This window comes from Peromyscus maniculatus, chromosome 20, assembly GCF_049852395.1.
Source record: "Peromyscus maniculatus bairdii isolate BWxNUB_F1_BW_parent chromosome 20, HU_Pman_BW_mat_3.1, whole genome shotgun sequence".
Lineage (NCBI taxonomy): Eukaryota > Metazoa > Chordata > Mammalia > Rodentia > Cricetidae > Peromyscus > Peromyscus maniculatus.
Window position 1 is genome coordinate 70,157,629 of NC_134871.1, and position 20,795 is coordinate 70,178,423.

General features: G+C 48.0%; 1 protein-coding gene across 4 annotated transcripts in view; it reads right to left on the bottom strand.

Annotated features, from left to right (window-relative positions):
- Nucleotides 1-6,384: 6,384 nt before the first annotated feature.
- The window catches only part of Slc11a2 (solute carrier family 11 member 2), a 34,798-nt gene continuing 20,387 nt past the window's right edge, over nt 6,385-20,795 (bottom strand). For all 4 annotated transcript variants that reach the window (XM_076556844.1, XM_076556843.1, XM_006981913.4 and 1 more), the window contains exons 10-17: nt 20,611-20,769; nt 19,409-19,495; nt 18,227-18,346; nt 17,963-18,112; nt 17,001-17,074; nt 15,036-15,189; nt 14,068-14,121; nt 6,385-6,935 (exon numbers count right to left, since the gene is read on the bottom strand). In XM_076556844.1, the coding sequence (XP_076412959.1) occupies nt 6,858-6,935; nt 14,068-14,121; nt 15,036-15,189; nt 17,001-17,074; nt 17,963-18,112; nt 18,227-18,346; nt 19,409-19,495; nt 20,611-20,769 (876 nt within the window). In that variant the 3' untranslated portion in view covers nt 6,385-6,857. The remainder of the gene's footprint in view (nt 6,936-14,067; nt 14,122-15,035; nt 15,190-17,000; nt 17,075-17,962; nt 18,113-18,226; nt 18,347-19,408; nt 19,496-20,610; nt 20,770-20,795) is intronic.

Sequence of the window (20,795 nt, forward strand, 5' to 3'; positions counted from 1 at the left end):
CAAACAAGTAACTGCAGAAATGGGGTGGGGGCCGGGCAGTGGTGGCACACACCTTTAATCCCAGCACTCAGGAGGCAGAGGCAGGTGGATCTCTGTGAGTTCAAGGCCAGCCTGGTCTACAGTGAGAGATCCAGGACAGGCACCAAAACTACACAGAGAAACCTTGTCTCAAAAACAAAACAAAACAAAACAAAAAAACAAACAAACAAACAAAACAGAAAAAAAGAAAAAAAAAAAAAGAAATGGGGTGGGGGTGCTCTTGCAAGTGACCAGGGCTTGTTTCCTAACACCCACATAGCAGCTCACAACCACCTGCACCAGGCATGCTTACGGTGCATGAAATACATGCAGGCAAATACTCACACACACAAAAATAAATCTTAATGCAAGGAATGGCTTTTTAAAAAATTGGGGCACGATGGCAGCCTCTAACCTCTTCTGTGAGAAAGTACCCTGTTCCCAGGTATTTATTATAACAAAATAGATTAATACTACTGCACAATGCCGCTACATACAAAACCCAGATTTGTTACCATGTAGTAGAAATGATGACATGTTACTAGTTCATTTGTTTTTTAAATTTATTTTGTATCTAGGAGTTTTGCCTACATATACGTGATTGCACCACGTGTGTGCAGTGCCCTAGGAAGCGAAGAGGGCACTGGATTCCCTGGGACTGGAGTGACACACGGCTGTGAGCCGCCCTGAGGGTGCTGGGAGCAGTCACTGAAGGATCTCTCCAGCCCCTTGTGTTCTCGGGATGGGATTCGAGATTCTCCTGGTTCAGCCTCCGATGATCTGAGATTACGGGCACAGATCACCATGCCCAGCTAAATGTTTTATGTGGTTTTGTTATTTTTTTACTTTTTGGTTTTTCGAGACAGGGTTTCTCTGTGTAGCTTTGCTCCTTTCCTGGATCTCACTCTATAGCCCAGGCTGGCCTCGAACTCACAGAGGTCCACCTGGCTCTGTCTCCTGAGTGCTGGGATTAAAGGCGTGCATCACCACCGGCCTGCGGTTTTGTTATTTTTAAAGTTACACTTTGTGTGTGTGTAAGTACTCTTAACTACTAAGCTATCTCCTCAGCAAACCCCCCCCCCATCTTTAAAAACAAACAAACAAAAACCAGGACTTTGAACTTGATACAAAGTCAAGGATGAGCCTGAACTTCTGATCCTCCTGCCTCTATCTCCAGGGTGCCAGGATTGCTGATGTTCACCACCAAGCCTGTGGTTTTTTCAATTTTGATTTCTTTGTTTTTTTCCAGTGCTGGGTTGAACCCAGGGCTTCATGCACACCAGTCAAAGAATCTACCTAATGCATGACATCTCTAGCTCCTGCATGTTCTTAATGACAGGAAGCTTGTCCGGGGCTCACTCTTCAACATCAGTCTTCCCATGGTGTAATGGGTGACAGGCTACATTTCCTGCTGACAGGAGAGGTGTGGCCTTGGGTGACACTCGTGAACTTATGCCAACTCGACTCTGCTCCAAAGCACACAAAGCACAGAGAAGAGCTACAGAAATCCTCAGAGCTCTGGACCTCTGCTCAACCACCTCACCTTCTTAAGTCTGCACAACAGGACAGGCCCATCCTTAGCCTTCCTTCTCCTGTGTTGTCTCAATGAAAAGAGTATTGAGAAAGAGAACTGGAGGGAAGAGGCCAGTAGACAAGAAACTGGTTCATCTAGGACTGCAATCTGTGTATACAAGACACAGAAACTTTAATTACCGAAGTGAAAATACTGGAATTGATTTTGTCTCAGTTTTAAGATCAGAAGAACTGTGACCTAGGTTGTATGGTTGTTCTCAAGTCTTGAGAGACCTATGGCTAGGCATAATGGCACACACATTTAATCCCAGCACTTGGGGGCTGAGGCAAGTGGAATTCTTTAAGTTCAAGGCTAGCCTGGTCTACATAGCAAGCTCCAGGCCACTCAGAACTACAAAGTGAGACTGTAAAAAAAAAAAGGTCCTGGAGTGGAAGCAAAGGAACTGTAAGGTTTAGAAAACGCCCTGGCATGTCAGGGGGTGGCGCACACCTTTAATGCCAGCATCTGGAGGTTGAGGCAGGTGGATCAGGAGGCTCTCCAAGTTTGAGGCCAGCCTGGTCTACAGAGGGAGTTCCTGGACAGCCAGGGCTACACAGAGAGACCCTGTTTCAAAAGACAGAATCAGAAAAATAGAAAGGAAGGAGGGGAGAAAAGGGAAAAAGAAAACTCCCTGGTACTTAGAGGGTGGCAAAGCTAGGCATATCTGGGATGGGCGCGCGCGCACACGTACACGCGCACACACTTATAGAAACACTAAAAGGTACTGTTTTAAAACAAAGCAGAGAGATCAGACAATTCCATTTAATGCTGAAAGACAATGTGACATTACCATTATGGGGTTTGCAGACTCAGTGCTCAGGGAGCCGAAAAGGAACTGAGGGTGTGTGTGATGTGTGGGGTGCCTCTCTGGCACATACGGCAATGGCAATGGCAATGGATAGGTAGGGCTCCGTTCCAGCCTACTGCACTGCTGTGAAGGAATGTGGGTCCAGTGCTGTAACTGACTCCTCAAGGCGACAGTTGTGAGGGCTGGAGAGGTGGCTCAGTGGTTAAGAGCACTGACTGCTCTTCCAGAGGTCCTGAGTTCAATTCCTAGCACCCACATGGCAGCTTACAACTGTCTGTGACTCTAGTTCCAGGGGATTCAGCGCCCTCACACAGACATGCAGGCAGGCAAAATACCAATGCACATTAAAAATAAAATATTTTTTTAAAGACTTATGGTTTTTACAAGGTTTTCCTCCCCTGCTTCTCAAGTCCCCTTTGAAGTGTTGAGACCGGCACCACCCCTGCCGTCTGGCTCATACGGATCAGACGTCCTCTTTCCTTTCCATCCACACTCGGGTAAAGGGCCGCCGTCGCTGCGGGACACGACCAGAACAACCCGAGCACTCTGCCCGAGGCTGACCTGGGCTCCAGCTGCCGATCCTGCGAAGCCCAACACTAGTAGTGGGAGATTTCAGCACACCACTCTCACCGAAGGACAGATCTACCAGACTGAAACTTAACAGAGAAATAAAGGACCTAACAGATGTTATGGCTCAAATGGACTTAGATATCTACAGAACATTCCATCCTAACACAAAAGAATATACCTTCTTCTCAGCACCCCATGGAACCTTCTCAAAAGCTGATAACATGCTAGGTCACAAAGCAAATTTCAACAGATACAAAAACATTAGAATAACCTCCTGTATTTTATCAGACCACCATGCCTTAAAGTTAGATTTCAACAACAACAAAAACTATAGAAAACCTACAATCTCATAGAAACTGAATAATGCCCACCTGAAACACCAATGGGTCAAGGAAGAAATAAAGAAAGAAATTAAAGATTTCCTAGAATTCAATGAAAATGAAAGTACAACATACTCCAACTTATTGAGACACTATGAAAGCAGTACTAAGAGGAAAATTCATAGCACTAAATACCCACAAAAAGAAGTTGGAGAAATCTCACATAAGCGACTGACTTAACAGTATACCTAAAAGCTCTAGAACAAAAAGAAACAAACTCACCCATGTAGATGTAACCAATCGTCTTATTAAAATAAGAAACACAGAGCCAATGTAAAAGAGAAAGCTGAGAGGTCAGAGCTCAGAGATAAAATCTTACCTCCTGCAGTGCTCCTAACTTCCCCTAGAGAGAGAGCTATTTCCTGTTTGTCTGTGTTTATATAGTCTTTCTGTTCTGCCTTCTCATTGGTTGTAAACCCAACCACATGACTGCCTCATCACTGCCTGTAAGTACCGCCCTTCAGGTCTTAAAGGCGTATATCTCCAATACTGGCTGTATCCCTGAACACACAGAAATCTACCTAGCTCTTCTAACCACCACGCTCTTGCTATGGCTCTAATAGCTCTGACCCCAGGGCAACTTTATTTATTAACATAAAATTAAAATCACATTTCAGTACAAATAAAATATCACCATACACCCAGGAGGAACAGACACCAGTAAATAATCAAATTGAGGGCTGAAATCAATAAAATAGAAACAAAGAGAACAATGCAAAGAATCAATGGAACAAAGAGTTGGTTCTTTGAGAAAATCAACAAGATAGACAAACCCCTATCCAAAGTAACCAAAAGGCAGAGAGAGAGAGAGAGAAAATCCAAATTAACAAAATCAGAAATGAAAAGTGAGACATAACAACAGGCGACGAGGAAATCCAGAGAATCATCAGGTCATACTTCAAAAACCTGTACTCCACAAAATTGGAAAATCTGAAAGAAATGGACAATTTTCTGGATAGGTACCATATACCAAAGTTAAATCAAGACCAGATAAACTATTTAAATAGACCAATAACCCCTAAGGAAATAGAAACAGTCATTAAGTCTCCCAACCGAAAAAAGCCCAGGACCAGATGGTTTCAGTGGAGAATTCTACCAGATTTTCAAAGAAGAACTAATTCCAATACTCTTCAAATTGTTCCACACAATAGAAACAGAAGGAACACTACAAAACTCTTTTCATGAGGCTACAGTTACCCTGATACCCAAACCACACAAAGACACAACAAAGAAAGAGAATTACAGACCGATCTCCCTCAGGAACACTGATGCAAAAATACTCAACAAAATATTGGCAAATCAAATCCAAGAACACATCAAAAAAAATTATCCACCATGACCAAGTAGGTTTCACCCCAGGGAGGCAAGGATGGTTCAACATATTAAAATCTGTCAATGTAACACACCATACAAACAAACTGAAAGAAAAAAAAGACTTATGATAAAAGTATGTGTGTGTGTGTTTGTATTGTGTGTGTGTGTGTGTGTGTGTGTGTGTGTTTGTATGAACCGCTGGGGATCATACCTGAGATCTTGCCTAAGGTAGGTAAGAGCCCTACAAGTGAGCAGCACCTCTAGACAAAAATTTTTAGTTATTAAATATGAACTATATTATAAAAAGTTTAAGGAGAAGAATTTCTGGTTAGCAATTGGAATTAAAAAACAAAAATCTACAACCTGCACACAGGCAGGCAGTGGTGATATGTGGACTGATCATCTGGGTTCCCACCTAGTACAGGTCTCATACCACTTGTTACACACACCTAAAATGCTTAGAATGCCCAGGACACCCAACAGTATCAACAGGAGTGACCTTAGAAACAGAGTTAGGATCTAGCTATGGTATGCTGAGTGTCAGAGCCTCAAGTGGACAGAAAGGACAGCGTGGACAGAGAAGACACCCTGGACAGAAAGGACAGCGTGGACAGAGAGGACACCCTGGACAGAAAGGACGGCGTGGAGAGAAAGGACAGCGTGGACAGAGAAGACACCCTGGACAGAAAGGACGGTGTGGAGAGAAAGGACGGCGTGGACAGAGAGGACACCCTGGAGAGAAAAGATGGCGTGGAGAGAAAGGACAGCGTGGACGGAGAGGACGGAGAGGACGGCGTGGACAGACAGGACGGCGTGGACAGAGGACGGCGTGGATGGAGGATGGCGTGGACGGAGAGGACGGTGTGGACAGACAGGACGGCATGGACAGACAGGACGGCATGGACGGTGTGGACAGAGAGGACGGCGTGGACGGAGTGGACAGACAGGACGGCGTGGACGGAGTGGACAGACAGGATGGCGTGGACGGAGAGGACGGTGTGGACAGAGAGGACAGCGTGGACGGACAGGACAGTGTGGACGGACAGGACGGCGTAGACGGACAGGACACTAGAAAAACAATGGTAATCAATACAATCAACAAGGGAACAGACGGAAGAGAGGTTTCATTAAAACTCGTGTGCCAGGGACTGGGGAGGCACTTCAGTTGGTGAAGCGCCTGCTGTCCAAGACCTGAGTTTGGTCCCCAACACAGTGTAAAATCCACAGGTAGCAGCAAATGTGTAACCCCAGACTGAGGCACAGGGGCAGGAGGACCCCCAAACTCACTGGCAGTCAGCGTTGCCAACCAGTGAGCTCCATGTCCCAAAGAAGCAGTCTCAAAAAGTAAGGCAGAGACTGAGGAAACACCTGATATCAACATGTGGCCTGCACAAGCGTCAACACGTACAGGCACACATGAGTGTGCACACACACACACACACACACAAGCATACACTGGGACACACACACACACACAAGCATACACTGGGACACACACATAAATGCACACACACACATGCATGGACTTGGACACACACACGGAGGCATGTGCATGACTGCACAGGCACACGTGAGTGCACCCACATATGCACGAGCACGCGCGTGCATGCACATGCACACACACACACACACACACACACACACACTTTAATCAATGTGCAAGTGTTAGTAGCTACCCAAGAGATACTCTGGTGGATGACGATGAAGTAAAACCAACAGTGTAGTAAAATAGCACTTTAAAGGACAGTTAATTTACAAAGTTCAACATTAAAAAAAACTCATTCCCTTCCTCACTTATGATCCCAATAAAACAAATACCTAATTCACCTGAACAACATTTAAAAAAATCTATTAATTTTTATAACCTTAAAATCTTACCCAAACTGGCACGTTCAGGTTCACATAAATACGTATTCCTACATTTTTAAATCCCAGAAGTGCAGACACGAGCCTGTGGGGATGCAGGGCTGCCTGCTTGCTTACCCTGAGGTAAACTCACTGCATGACTCTTGGAGGCGAGTGGTCTCTGACCCATACATAGCTGTTCGCTTTTACCTCTGATCCCATGAGGAAATCTTTGCCTTTGTTCAAAACATTTCAACAAAGTCACCTCTGAACTAACAGAGATTTGTTAACAGACACTTGGCGCAAAAAGGGTTGAGGGAGCGGGGTCTCGGGTCCCTCGGGCTGTTCGTCATCTGGACACAAGCGAGTCGGCGTCCACGACGTTCAGAAGGTAGAGTTCAGGCTGAGCCGTCAATCCCAGGTGGTGCTGAGGACAAAACATGCGAGAGAATTACTGTGACTTCAGGAGTGACATGGTAAACTAACATATTATTTTGGTCCCTTTTCTCAGTAGTTCTGTGTTTTATTTCAGAATAGAAAATGGCGGGGCTGGAGAGAGAGTGCTCAGTGGTTAAAAGCACTGTCTGCTCTTCCAGAGAATCTGGGTTCAATTCCCATCACCCACATGGCAGCTCACACTGTAAGTTCCAGGGGATCCAACACCCTCATACAGACAGACATGCAGGCAAAACACTAATGCACATAAAATAAATTAAAAAAAAAAAAGTCAGGTGAAGGTGGCGCAGGCCTTTAATCCCAGCACTCGGGAGGCAGAACCAGGCGGATCTCTGTGAGTTCAAGGCCAGCCTGGTCTACAGAGCGAGATTCAGGACAGGCACCAAAACTACACAGAGAAACTCTGTCTCGAAAACAACAACAAAAAATGGCTTATGTGTATATGAAATTGCTTTTGTTTGTTTTAAACTCAAGGAAAATTTTAGATTTTTATTTTATGTACATTTACCTTCATGTATGTAGTATGCATGTGTGTCTGGTGTCCACAGAGGCCAGAAGGCATTGGATTCCCTGGAATTGGAACTATGGGTGGATATTTGGAACTGAACCTGGGTCCTTTTAACCGTCCCCAGCCCACCAAGAACAATTTATTAGAATTTAAAAGAAAAGGTCTAGGGCAGACAAGCCGCCCAGAACAAGAGAAAGATGGAGAATCGGAGCTGCATGAGCTAAGCCACTGTGGAGATCGTCCACACAGCAGCCAAGCAGCCAGGAGGCAGAGAGGGCCCTTTAGAGAAAGGGTGGAGCCCAGAGCGTCAGGGAAGCATGCTTAAACCCACGGAAAGGGAAAGTTCCACTTGCATGTGCTCTGTGGCTGCCTGGGTAGTTTCTAATAGCGGAGCTGAAAGAGTTAAGGATGGAGGCACTGCCAAATGCATCCGACTATCTTGTGACAGAGCCTCAGGATTCAACTTTAGAACGCTTTGTGTCTCAGTACTGTGTACTGGAAATCAGATCTCACATGATCTAAACTCTGAGCCCTTAATTCTGGACCTATTATCCTTTGACACCTGAGAAAACCCTTCCATTAAAAGAAAAAAGTGTGCTGACAAAGGGTAACCTAGGAGTCCCCAGTGTTTGCCAGACTGAATCAGGAATCTCAGCTGTCTTCATGTCGTGTACTTTTTGAGTTTTTAAAGCTGGATTTGTATAGCTCAGGCCAGCTTCAAAAGTACTCTGGGGCAGAGGATGATCTTGACTTGATAGCAGCTCCTACCTCCCAGGTCCTGGGATTACAGGTGCTTATCACCAGGCCCCACCCTCAGCTCTTCTAAAAACGTATTTCCAGACCCCATTCCTGTGAACCAAATGAAAATGGATTGCTAGGATCTGTGCTGCCCCCACGCCCCCATGAGATAGGATCTCACTAAGTAACCCTGGCCAGCCTGCAACTTGCTATATAATTCAAGCTGGCCTTGAGCTCAGAGATTTGCTTACCTCTACCTCCCAAGTACTGGGACTAAAGATGTACTCTGCCATACCTGGTAAAGAAATTGTACTTCTTTATCTGTCCAGGGATACAATTTGGGACAATGACTTGACTTTCACATTGGTCCTCAGTGTGCCTATGTGTGAATGTAGAGCGCAGACTATAAATCTGTATGAATGACACCCATATGATGCGGTAAATAAGGCACTGAAGTGGGGGGGGGGTCAAGGCCCAGTTTTAGCCCTTCCAATGTATCCTTTGGGTTTTGTTTTCAGAACTGAGGCAAGTGCTACACCACTGAGCTAAATCCCAACCCCTTGTTTAAGTTTTGAGGCAGGGACTTATTCTGCAGCTCTGGCTGGAATTTGCAGTGATCCCCCTGCCTCATGAGGCTAGGATTAGTCATGCACCACCATACAAGATCTGTGTATACTTTCTGGACCTTATCTTCTGTGTGTGTAAAAAGGAAACATGCTGTATCTAGAGATGTCAAGCACACTGATAAGATATCTCATCAAGTCTCCAGAAAGTTTATTTGGAGCACATTACACATCGTCCCATGTCACCTCACAGGATGTTGTGTGGCTGTGTGAAGACAGCATAGACCAAATGGGTTCCCTGGATTAAACGCTCCCAAGCCAGTGTGCTGACATTTCACTTGCAGGTCTGACACCCAGGCTTGAAAACTAATAACGATTGCCAGACTCATTGATAATTCATGGAAACCGCTCCCAAGTGAGCAAAGATGAACTTCCTCACTGCATGACATCAGAGTATTATCACCTAGGTAACTTAATTGGAGAATTTCGTTCTCTAGTTCTGAGACACTGAGAAATGTGTGCTGTGGGATGGTCTGTATGTCAAATTGTTCTGATTGGTCAATAAATAAAACACTGATTGGCCAGTGGCCAGGCAGGAAGTATAGGCGGGACTAACAGAGAGGAGAACTGAGAGAACAGGAAAGCGGAGAGTCACTGCCAGCCGCCACCATGACAAGCAGCATGTGAAGATGCCGGTAAGCCACGAGCCACGTGGCACGGTATAGATTAATAGAAATGGATTAATTTAAGATGCAAGAACTAGATAGATAGCTAGAAGCCTGAGCCATTAGGCCAAACAGTTTAAACAATATAAGTCTCTGTGTTTACTTGGTTGGGTCTGAGTGGTTGTGGGACTGGTGGGTGACAGATTTGTCCTGACTGTGGGCCAGGCAGGAAAACTCTAGCTACAAATGTAGCTAAGTATTACAATAGGTTAAGGTACTCTGGGGTGCAGACAGGTGATACATGAGTGTATCTATTAGTGGTTCTTAGCTACTGTCACATGGGACCCTGTCTGTTCTCCAAGCCACTGATAAGTGCTGACACAGGTTTCTCTGTGTAGCCCACTCTGACCTTGAACTTGCTGTGTGAACTGGCTGGCCTTCAATCTGCCAGCCTCCAGCATACCTCTCAAGCATTGAGATTACAAGTGTGTGTCATTACACCCGACTGAAATGTTTTGCTGTCTTGGCGTTCCTGGCGTCGCTGGAGAAACGTTTGGACTCTTCCTACGGCCTGAAGGGCATGCTGTGTTCCACAGGTGGTTGGTGACCGAACACCAGTCCTCTGGCTTTTAGGCTGTTCGGCTGCCTCTCAGGATAGGGGGTGAGCATCATGTTCTAAGAACTGAGAGAGGAAGGGAAGAGGGAGAGAGGGAGAGAGGGTAGAGAGCGCAAGTGGGCATGCAGATACCTATAAAGGGCAGAAAGAGCATTGGAGCCCCTGAAGCTGGAGTCACAAGCGGCTGTGAACCACCCGGCATGGGTGCTGGGGATTGAACTCGGGTCCCCTGGAAGAGCAGCGCCCGCTCTTAACCACTGAGCCACCTCTGCAGCCCACTGCTTTGAGGACTGTCACTCAGTCTCAGTGACTGTGCCACTTGTAAACACACATGAGGTAACAGGGAAGGCTAACACGAGGGTCTGGAAAATGCTCTGCATTCTTCATTAGTTCTGAAATTAAACCAAAATTAGGGGAAGTTCAGTGAATAGTGGGCACAGATAACCCCTTGGGGACATCTTGGGAACGTGAAGTTCACCTGACTGCTGTCTTGGGATAGTCAGGTAAGGACACACTCCCCACCGTTTGCCTGGTGCTGCTGCTGCTGGTCCATCCCACCCCAGGTTCACCTCCGCTCACAAAGGCAGCAGGGCCAGATCTGCACTGACATCAGGTCTGCCAAAATGTGCATCTGGATTTCAGCTGAGGGACTCTGGGTTCTCTTGTTACATTGTTACTATTTTTTGGCAGCAAATACATATTGTAAAACCCTTCCTGTGTGGTGAGGCAAGACTACAGACAGCAAATATTGAGCGTACAGTAGAGGAAGGTAGGAAAAGTTTCACCTTGCAAAATGGTAAAGCTATGGCTTTAACCACAACAAAAGTATTAACTAAGTGGTAAACTGAAACTTTCATTTAAACTAAAAAAATTAATTTGTTATTTATTTGTTGTGTTCTTATGTGCGGTGAGTACTCCAGTGCCACAGAGCACATGTCAGAGACAACTTTCAAGAGTTGGTTCTCTTCTTCCACCGTGTGGGTCCCAGGCACCCAACTCCAGGTGTGAAGCTTGGCGGCATGCACACCTCTGAGGCCATCTCCCGGCTCCTAAATTGAAATTAGAATCTTGGTGTCTACGACTACCCCAAGCTTTCTGGGGACTCTGTCCCTTAGGAAGACAAGCAGTGATGCTGTGGGCACGTGGTGTGTCATTCCTGATGGCGATGACACGTCTGTATTTCTGTATCAAAGCTGTTGAGACCCTATTAATCAAGTGTTTTTAAGGTTTAAAAAACAGCCAGGAAACCAGACAGGAAAAAGGGAAGTTTTTCTTTTTTTCTTTTTTCTTTTTTTTTAAATTACAAATCAAGTTTACAAGCTGTTAACGGTTCACTAAAAGCCTAGTTGTAGCTCCTTCCTACAGTCCTGGTAGGATCGACTAAGCCCTGCCCAGCCTGTGAGCTTCCAGTGCCCTGAAGCAGTACAGTTACTTCATGTCACATGAGAACAAGGACCAGTTAGTATAGACGGCTCGCAAACGCGGCCAGAACCACACTGGCACGGAGACTAGAAATGTTTACACACTGTTTACTGGACAGAGTACTGTTAGAAGTACACCTTCTCAGTGATGACCAAGCGACGCTGTGAACTAGTCGTAGAATTAGAAAAGACCGTCTAACTCTGGTGAAACCTTCCATGGGTGTAAACAAGCATAACGTGGAAGAATTCTAGGTCAGGGAAGTAAGATCCGCAGCAGAGGTCTTGCCTCACACACCAGTGCTCCATCCCTAGCAGCTTTGGGCTGGACTATCAACATCAGTGACTCTGGATCCACCCTACCCTGAGGGACAAACGTAAACGTAGCGACAGCATCTCTGTAGGAAGTTCTGCTGCCATCAGTCTGGCCTTCACATACTACAGCACACAGTTTCCAAGCTCAGCCTCCAGATCTTCAGGCACCATTCAGGTCCACTTCAGGAACAATGGCGGCAGAAGGGACAGGTGTGAGAAGGAAGGAGCCTGTAGGGCAGCGGTTCTCAAACTTCCTGATGCTGTGACTCTTTAATACAGTTCCTCATGTCGTGATGACCCCCAACATAAGATTATTGTCATTGCTACTTCATAACTCTCACTTTACTGTTGTTATGAATTGTAATGCAAATGTTTTGGAGACAGCGGCTTGCCAAGGGGTCTTGACCCACAGGTTGAGAACCACTGCTGTTGGACCTGTCACCTGAGATTTTTGTATTAGTTGAGGGGCTGAGGCCAAGGTAGGGTGAGTAAAACAGCAATTTACCAAATTTTTTATGCCTCATAAAGAATGTGTCCATGGTGAGATTTGACTGTGTATACAATGCTGGTGATAATGCCACGCAGGCCAACATCATTTGTCAGCCAGCTCGCTAGAAGGAAGGCTTCAAAGACGAGGACGTCCTCCAAAGCCACGCTCATTCCCACCGCCACCAAGACAATGACCACACCCGACCCCCAGACAGACAGGGTCTGACAGACTCCGAGGCGGCTCCGGTGTAAGGGTCACAGGAGGCTCAGGTAGAGTAGCAGTCCCGGGCTGACGGCTCCAGAGCTTCACCGTCTGGTCTCTGAGGTTTTCTCTCAGGGAACTAGTGCCATCTCGCAGGGAGGGAACTTCACAACCACAGTGACACCTACTGACTTTGCAAAGGTTAGTCCAGAGCTCCTGAGTGCCTTGGAGTCCTCCTGGACGTGAACCTGGTGTGTCCGACATGACGTGGTGACGGCTGGCTTGAGGAGCAGTGCAGTTAGCTCTCTGACCACTCCGCGTCCCGCGTCTCAGGGGAGCGTCAGCTCACGTCAGCTCACGAAGGCTACCCTCTCCTGCTAACACCTCTCTCTTACAAGAGGAAGGCAAAGATTTGATGATCGTGCACACTCACGATTAAACACTATCAGGAACCCTGGGCAGTAACATGAAAGCTATAACCTCGGGGCTAAGCTTGCATTGTAAGGAAACCTGGAGGTGATGAGCAACTCCCTGCAGGTGGACCATCTGTCCACGTCCACCTTTTATGCCTCCTACCGTTCTTAGTTTCCACTGAGAAATTAAAAGTAGAAATAAAATATCATGAAAGTGTGGTGGCACACACTTTTAGTCCAAGCACTTGGGAGGCAGAGGCAGGCAGATCTCTGAGTTCAAGGCCAGCCTGGTCTACAGAATGAGTTTCAGAACAGCCAGGGCTACACAGAAACCCCATCTTGGAAAGCAAACAAACAAACAAACGAACGAACAAATCCTGAACTCAAAGAAGGTAGCTGTCTCTAATTTTGTAGCTCAAATGGATGGCATCACTCTAGTTGGGTTTTTCATAATTCAAATAATTTGAAAGGGAGCATAAAAGCATTTTTTTCCATCTTTCAACATCCATTATCTTTTGATAAAATTTGCATGCCCAGAGCTACTATACCCTTAGTTCACTTAATGAAAAACACAATTGCAGTTTACTATATGCCTAATTCATACAGTTTTAAGAACAGAGAGTCTGGTTAATATTTATGTAGAGAATTTGCTCTCAAAATGATAGAGCACTACTGGCCCTTAGACAGCTACTTAGGGACTTAGTGTTTAAAATGGCTCAAGTGTCACTCTTTCCAGGGACTGCTTAATGCTGCAGGGTGACATCCATCCCTGCCAAAAATAATCATCTTGTAAGCACACATGGGAAAAGCCAGGCATGGTAGTGCATGCCTATAACCCCAGCACTCAGGAGGTTGAGACAGGATTGCCGTAAGTCTGAGGGCAGCCTGGGCTATATAGTGAGTTTTGGGCTACCTAGTGTTTCATAGCAAGATCCTATCTCACAAAAACAAAACAAAGACCTCAAAACATACACAAAACAAAGTGTTTCCCAACTAACAGTTGAGTCCTAAATGCAGTCTGTGCAACAGCACATACTTGTGGCTATGTTCACACAGTAAACCATAGAAACACACTGGCTCTGATGGCTCCCTGCAAAGACAGACAGACTGACCCAGTGTTTACTTAGGATTGCCGCCGGTGGTGTCTTCGCTCAGCAGGGCCTTAGAGATGCTTACCGTGTGCCCACAGTCCAGGAAAGACAGGCCCAACGCAATCAAACATTGCCAACCCTGGGAGAGAAAACACAACTGTCACTCAGCCACCTATGGCACATCCATGCTATGCAGGGACACAGTGGCTTTCCGCCCCAAACATCCAGCTCTGTCCACTCTTTCCACCAAGGGCTGGCCAAGTCGGGCTCTCAGGCCCTCTTCTGCTTCAAAGTATCCTGGAGTTTCCCCTCCAAGGCTTTTCAAAACTGGGCTCCCTGTCCTGGTGCTCTGTGGTTCTGCCTTGTTTCCCGCTGCAGCCAGGCTAGCAGGGTCAGCAATCTCCTGTCACTGCCTCCCCGCCCCCAGGGCCGGGGCTGCAGGCACACACAGCCACGCCCATGGTTGAACATGGGGCCTGGGGATTTGAACTCAGGTCCTTCTCTATGCCTGCTGTGCAACCACTGAGCCAACTGGCTTCTCAAGCATGTCACATTCTCTTCAGGAATTAAATGCTGGATCCTTTTGATTTAGGAAACAGAAATAGAAAAATACTAGGCAGTAAAAACTAAAATAAGCCAGGTATGGTGGTGCAGGCCTTTAATCCCAGCACTCGGGAGGCAGAGGCAGGCAGGTCTCTGTGAGTTCAAGGTCAGCCTGGTCTACAGAGTGAGTTCCAGGACAGCCAGGGCTGTTACAGAGAGAAACCCTGTCTCAAGAAACAAGCACCCCCCCCCAAAAAAAAACCCTTAAGTAAGTTGGATGATTCAAAATATAAGCATCTGGTTGAGAACAGAGCACAACATTGGAATGCTTGCTTGGCAGCGCGTGAGCCTTGTGTTTAATCTCCCAAACCAAAACCACAGAAAAATAACTAGAATTTCAGAATATGAACTGCCTCGGTAAACTGCTTGGGGACCATTCATTCCTAAAGGACGGTAGCCCTACCTACACCTCCCCGACGCCGGCGCCCTGCCCCTCCACACCGGACTCACCAAGTAGAGCACAAAGCACAGGTAAGCCACGCTAACCACGGCAGCCACCACATACAGTGCCACGTGCCCTAGTTCCTGGACATACACCACCACAAAGTACATGTTGATGGAGCAGACGAGAAGGACCAGGAGCCCGCCAGCGATCCTCCAGCCTCTGTGGAAGAAGGGACACGATGGGCAACAGTTCAACTGGGCACAGGGCGAAAGAAAACTGTCTCGTGTGGTAAATCAGTGATAAACAGAAGGAGAAGAGCTGTGATAAAGAGAACCAGTATTCAACTGTCTATTATCACGTGTGCAGATGACGTGTACATGTGTGGGCATGCATGTCAAGGTCAGGAGCACTTCTGTGGAGTTTTTTCTCCCTCATCCTTTCTGAGTTCCAGGGATGGAGCTGACTGTCAGGCTTCTGTGGCAAGCATGTTATCCACTGACCCATCTCTCTGGCACAACAAAAATCCAGCATTTAAGACCCCAGAGATAAGCAGGTCCCGGAAATGCAGCGTCATTTCATTAGACATCAGAACATGGTCCAGGAATGGAGTCGCGTGAGGAGAATTCTGAGTGCTGGGAGAAAACTTCAAGCAAACAAGACAAGAGTCTCATAACCAGTTTCTCCAAAACATGGCACTGTTCTTAGAATGTTTTCCCGCTCCTCCCGGTGCAGTGGATAGGAGCGAATTTACTTCCAATTACTCATTACTGCTGGCTGCTGATAATCAATTAAATGTTCAAACTCTCCTTTATATACACCTCTATGGAAATACATGGTTTTGCCACACGCTACTTGTCCTTGTGTATACAGCTTGATCTCATGAGAACTTTACATGTGTGACTATCTTAACCCTCAGAATATAAACTGTCTGATGCTCCGAATAAAGTTGGCTATTGTGTGAGACTTTAGTCTGCCTCATTTATCAGCTCCACCCTCCCAGGTCCCACTGCTTCAGAGAGGTGATCCCGGAAACCTAACAAGTCACATGAACACCTGTACTGATTAGTTTTAACTGCCAACTTGACACAGCTGAGAACCACTTGGAAAGGGAGTCTTAATGGGAAATTATCTACATCAGGCTGGCTTGTGGGCTCGCCTGCAGGGGATGAGGTGGGAACAACCAGCTCACACAGGGCGGCACCATTACCCAGCCAGTGCGTCCTGAACAGTACACAAAGAAGCAAGCTAGCTTAGGGCAAACATGGAAGCAAGGATGTGTTGATTCCCTTTGCCCTTTACAGTGGCTGGGACATGACTGGCTCTCTGAGTTCAGTGGCTGGGACCTGACTAGCTGTCGGAGTTCAGTGGCTGTGACGTGACTAGTTGTCTGAGTTCAGTGGCTGGGACCTGACTAGCTGTCTGAGTTCAGTGGCTGTGATGTGACTAGTTGTCGGAGTTCAGTGGCTGGAACCTTACTAGCTGTCTAAGTTCGGTGGATGTGATGTGACTAGCTGTCGGAGTTCAGTGGCTGGGACGTGACTAGCTGAGTTCGGTGGCTATGATGTGACTAGCTGAGTTCGGTGGCTGTGATGTGACTAGCTGTTGGAGTTCGGTGGCTGTGATGTGACTAGCTGTCTGAGCCTGCCTTGACTTCTCCCAGAATGGTAAACCTCTCAGCCCCTTGGATGCTCGTGGGCACAGTGTCGGTCACAGCAGCAGAAAGAAACTAGAGCACACCCACAGATCCCTTCAGGTGTGCACAGGTATTATTAGCATGTGCCTCTCTTGGGAAATATAACACAGCATGCAAACCTCGGTGGCTGAGGGTTAAGAGCAAGAGCTCAAAGGTCTAAAGTGTTTCTCCTCCTTTCTTATAACTCACGCTTACCAGTTTCTTTATAAGCCAAAGAAGCAGCAGCTAGAAATTGCTCTGGAAACACACAGATCTCCTAGAGAAGACATTTCTGACTGGCCTGCTGGGTAAAAATCCCCTCCCGTGTCCTTCTGGAGAATGATGACAAGTTACTCACATTCCATTGGAAAACTCATGCATTACTGGCCGCAGGCTTGTCAACGTGAGGATGGGAATGAGAGCGAAGGGAAGCTGGAAAAAATGAGATGGAGTTATGTGGGTTTTATCTCTGGAGTTTATCTCTGAAGCTGTCATAAAACACTATGATTAAAGCAACTTGGGGAGGGGTTTGGAGGGGTTATCTGGCTTATACTTCCAGGTCACACTCTATCACCAAGGCAAGTCAGGGCAGGAACTAAGCAGACACTTTGGAGGAATGCTGCTTATTGGCACTGGCCTGGCTCTGGCACGCTCTCTCCCTCCACATCAACTGTGGAAGCTCTTCTTTAACTGAAGCTCCCGCTTTGTCGAGTCCATGTGGTTACTGTAGCACCACAGACCCAGCACTGCTCAAAGAGGAGTCATAAATCCCATCTCCCCTACACCGTGGGTAAGAGTTGTTCTTGCCTCTGCAAGAACACTGTTTTTAATCCAGCACTAATCATGATCCTAAGCACCTTTGTTCAAACACAAAAAGACAACACTGGGGGCTGGAGGGATGGCTCAGTGGTTAAGAGCACTTGGTTTGCTGTTCTTGGTTCAATTCCCAGCACCCACATGGCAGTTTACAACTATATGTAACTTTAGTTTCAGGGGAATCTGACGCCATCTTCTGAACTCTTCAGGAGAGAGTGGAGAGACGGACAGACAGACATGTCTGTGCTATGGTGACTATGGAGAGCAGAGGACAACTTTTGGAGACAGTTCCTCCCTTCCACTGTCTGCCGGGGATCGGATCAGGTCTTTACACTTGCACAAAGAAAACACTTGTGTTTGCTACGCTAAGCAGAGCTCATCATTTCCATGTCTCCCCCTCTCCCGCACCCCTAGTACCACCTCCCACAGGAGGCCTGGTGCCCCAGGCAAGACTGAATGCTGGTTAGGTGCAGCCTGGGCTTCCTTCCCCAGCTCCCTGCTCACCTGTAAGCTCTGCAGGACATTCAGGAAGTCATTCATCCCCGTCAGGTGCTCTACATCTTGGAAGACAGCAACAAGCAGCGTGGGGATGATGGCAATAGAGCGCGTCAGAATCACTCGGGCAAAGCGTGACCACCTGAGATTCAGGAATCCCTGGGAGAAATCGCGGGGGCTGGGTGAGGGCGGGTGGCAGCAGAGAGAAGTGCGGGGAAGTCGGGGAAACCGCAGATGCGGCCGTGCCGTCCCCGGGAGTCAACCAGCACATACCTCCATGACAAACTGGCCGGAATAGGTTCCCGTCATGGTGGAGCTCTGCCCTGCAGCCAGGATCCCCACTGCCCAGATGTAGAGCGCTGCAGGCCCGAAGTAACATCCCAGCACAACACCCTGGACAGGGAGAGGGGCTTGTCAGTGCTTGGATAAGCCCCAGAGAGCGTGCTCTGCAGCACCTCCCTCCCCTCATGAGCCACACCAAGTACCATGCGGGGCGCTGCACAGAAGCCAGACTCAGTTCTGGATCTCACTCGCTGGACGGACACCCCTGCATCCCTCCTCTGTGCCCCTCATCTCTAACCTGTTCACCCCTGCATCCCTCCTCTGTGCCCCTCATCTCTAACCTGTTCACCCCTGCATCCCTCCTGTGCCCCTCATCTCTAACCTGTTCACCCCTGCATCCTCCTCTGTGCCCCTCATCTCTACCCAGACGCCCCTGCATCCCTCCTCTGTGCCCCCTCATCTCTACCCAGACACCCCTGCATCCCTCCTCTGTGCCCCTCATCTCTAACCGCCACCTTAACTCTAAGGAGGCAGAACCCTACCCTTCCCAAAGCGTGCTCCTTAATTCACTTTTCCGAGGAATGGAGGAAGGGGAACAGACGGTGAACCGTGTGGGGAACTCAGTGTAGTGCATCTTTTTCTTGGGGGTCACAACAGAACCAGTGTGAGGGGCCCAAGAGGGCCGAGGAAAGCACATCTCACTAATTCACCTCTGTCACTGCAGTCAAGGCCCCAGAACTTCAGCGTCCTCAGGAGTTGCTGCTGTGCTGCCCATTGGCCCATCTTCTACGCCCCCCCACTACCACAGAACCCCAAATGTGGACCCGTGCAGCCCATCTACCCACCCCCCACTACCACAGAACCCCAAATGTGAACCTGTGCAGCCCATCTTCTACCCCCCCACTACACAGAACCCCAAATGTGTACCTGTGCAGCCCATCTTCTACCCCCACTACCACAGAACCCCAAATGTGTACCTGTGCAGCCCATCTTCTACCCCCCCACTACACAGAACCCCAAATGTGTACCTGTGCAGCCCATCTTCTACCCCCCAGAGCCGCACATGTGTCCCGGCATACGGGCCTCAGAAATCAAAGGCCCTCAGGAGCTGTGCTCAGCTGAAATGAACTCCCAAAGCCAGAGGATCTGCAAACACCGCGTGGGCTCACTCACCCCTTTGTAGATGTCCACAGCCAGCGTTGAGTTGTCCTCAGGAAAGAGGTCAGTGTGGGGGCTGCTGCTGTTTCTACAGACGTTAACCTGAAGACCAAGGCAGTTTAAGAACAATGTTTTAGAAAGGAGAAGCAGACAAGAACCCCTCTTTGTCTCACCAAATTCCTCGGCATGAGACAAGCCGAGGAAGCCCTGCAGGGCTGCCACGTGGGCGGCGGCTGGTGCTCCTCCCCTGCAACCCTCCCTCGGGCCTCTCACCCCTCCAGCATCAGAATGTCTGCTGCTGAGACAGTGTGCATGGCGAGAGCACACGCTGGAGGTTGTTAAGTACAGATAAGGAGAGAGACACTAAGAGGACTTCCTGGAGGCAGGCAGGTCTGCAGGGAGCTGAGCTACACGAATCCCAAACTTGAGGCCAGACTGGGCAGCACAGGGAGAACTTGTCCAAAAAAGCTAAAAGAAATGCCCGGTTTGGTGATGCACGCCTTTAAACCAGTGCTTGGGAGGCAGAGGCAGAAGGATTTCTGTGAATTCCAAACCAGCCTGGTCTCCAATGAGAGCCTTTTTCAAAACCAAAACCCAAAACAAAACAGAACAGAACAGAGGCTTTAAGTGTGAGAGGACACAAGCAATCAGAGGCCTCGGTCACAGCAGAACCAGGGTCAAGACGTCCTGTGGACACAAATGACCAAGACCAGATGGGAATGTGGGCCAGCAGCCCCGTGATTGCGGACAAGGTCCTGGGTTCGACCCTGGCATCTTAAAGCATTCCACAATGAGCAAAACACCTCAAAGAAAAAAACCAACCAAACAAAATGGGACAGAATCCAGAATGAGCCAGGTCTCGCCCTGTCAGAGTCCTTCCTCTCTGTTGACTCCTCCTCCTGACCTGTCCTCAGAGCAGCCATCAAGTCCGGCAGACACGCAGTCTGCTGGTTGATAAAAGGAAACAGAAATAACGACAGCCAGACAGCCAAGATACCGCCGCTACGACAGCATGTGGCCACTGCGAGTCCAAGGCCACCTCTGCCCAGCTCACCCCTGAGGGGCGGGGACAGGCCCCCTCAGCCCCACACCGTAGACTGGCTGGGCTGTAGAGACTGGGGAGCAGGGACGCCCAGGCCTCAGACCTATTTCTCTGGGTTCCAGGTCATTGCTCTTTTCTGTCCCGTCCCGGCGTGCCGTTCACCTGGCTTACTCACCACCTGCTCATTGGTTTTCCCAAAAAATGCTTCGGCAAAGACGGAGACGACGAAGACGTTGATGATGAAGGAGACAAAGAGCGCAATGCAGGACTCAATGAAAAAGTACTTGTTGGCTTCTCGGACTTCCCGCTTATTGGCCCGGTTGACCTGTCTAGACTAGAGATAACAGAGTAGTCAGCCTT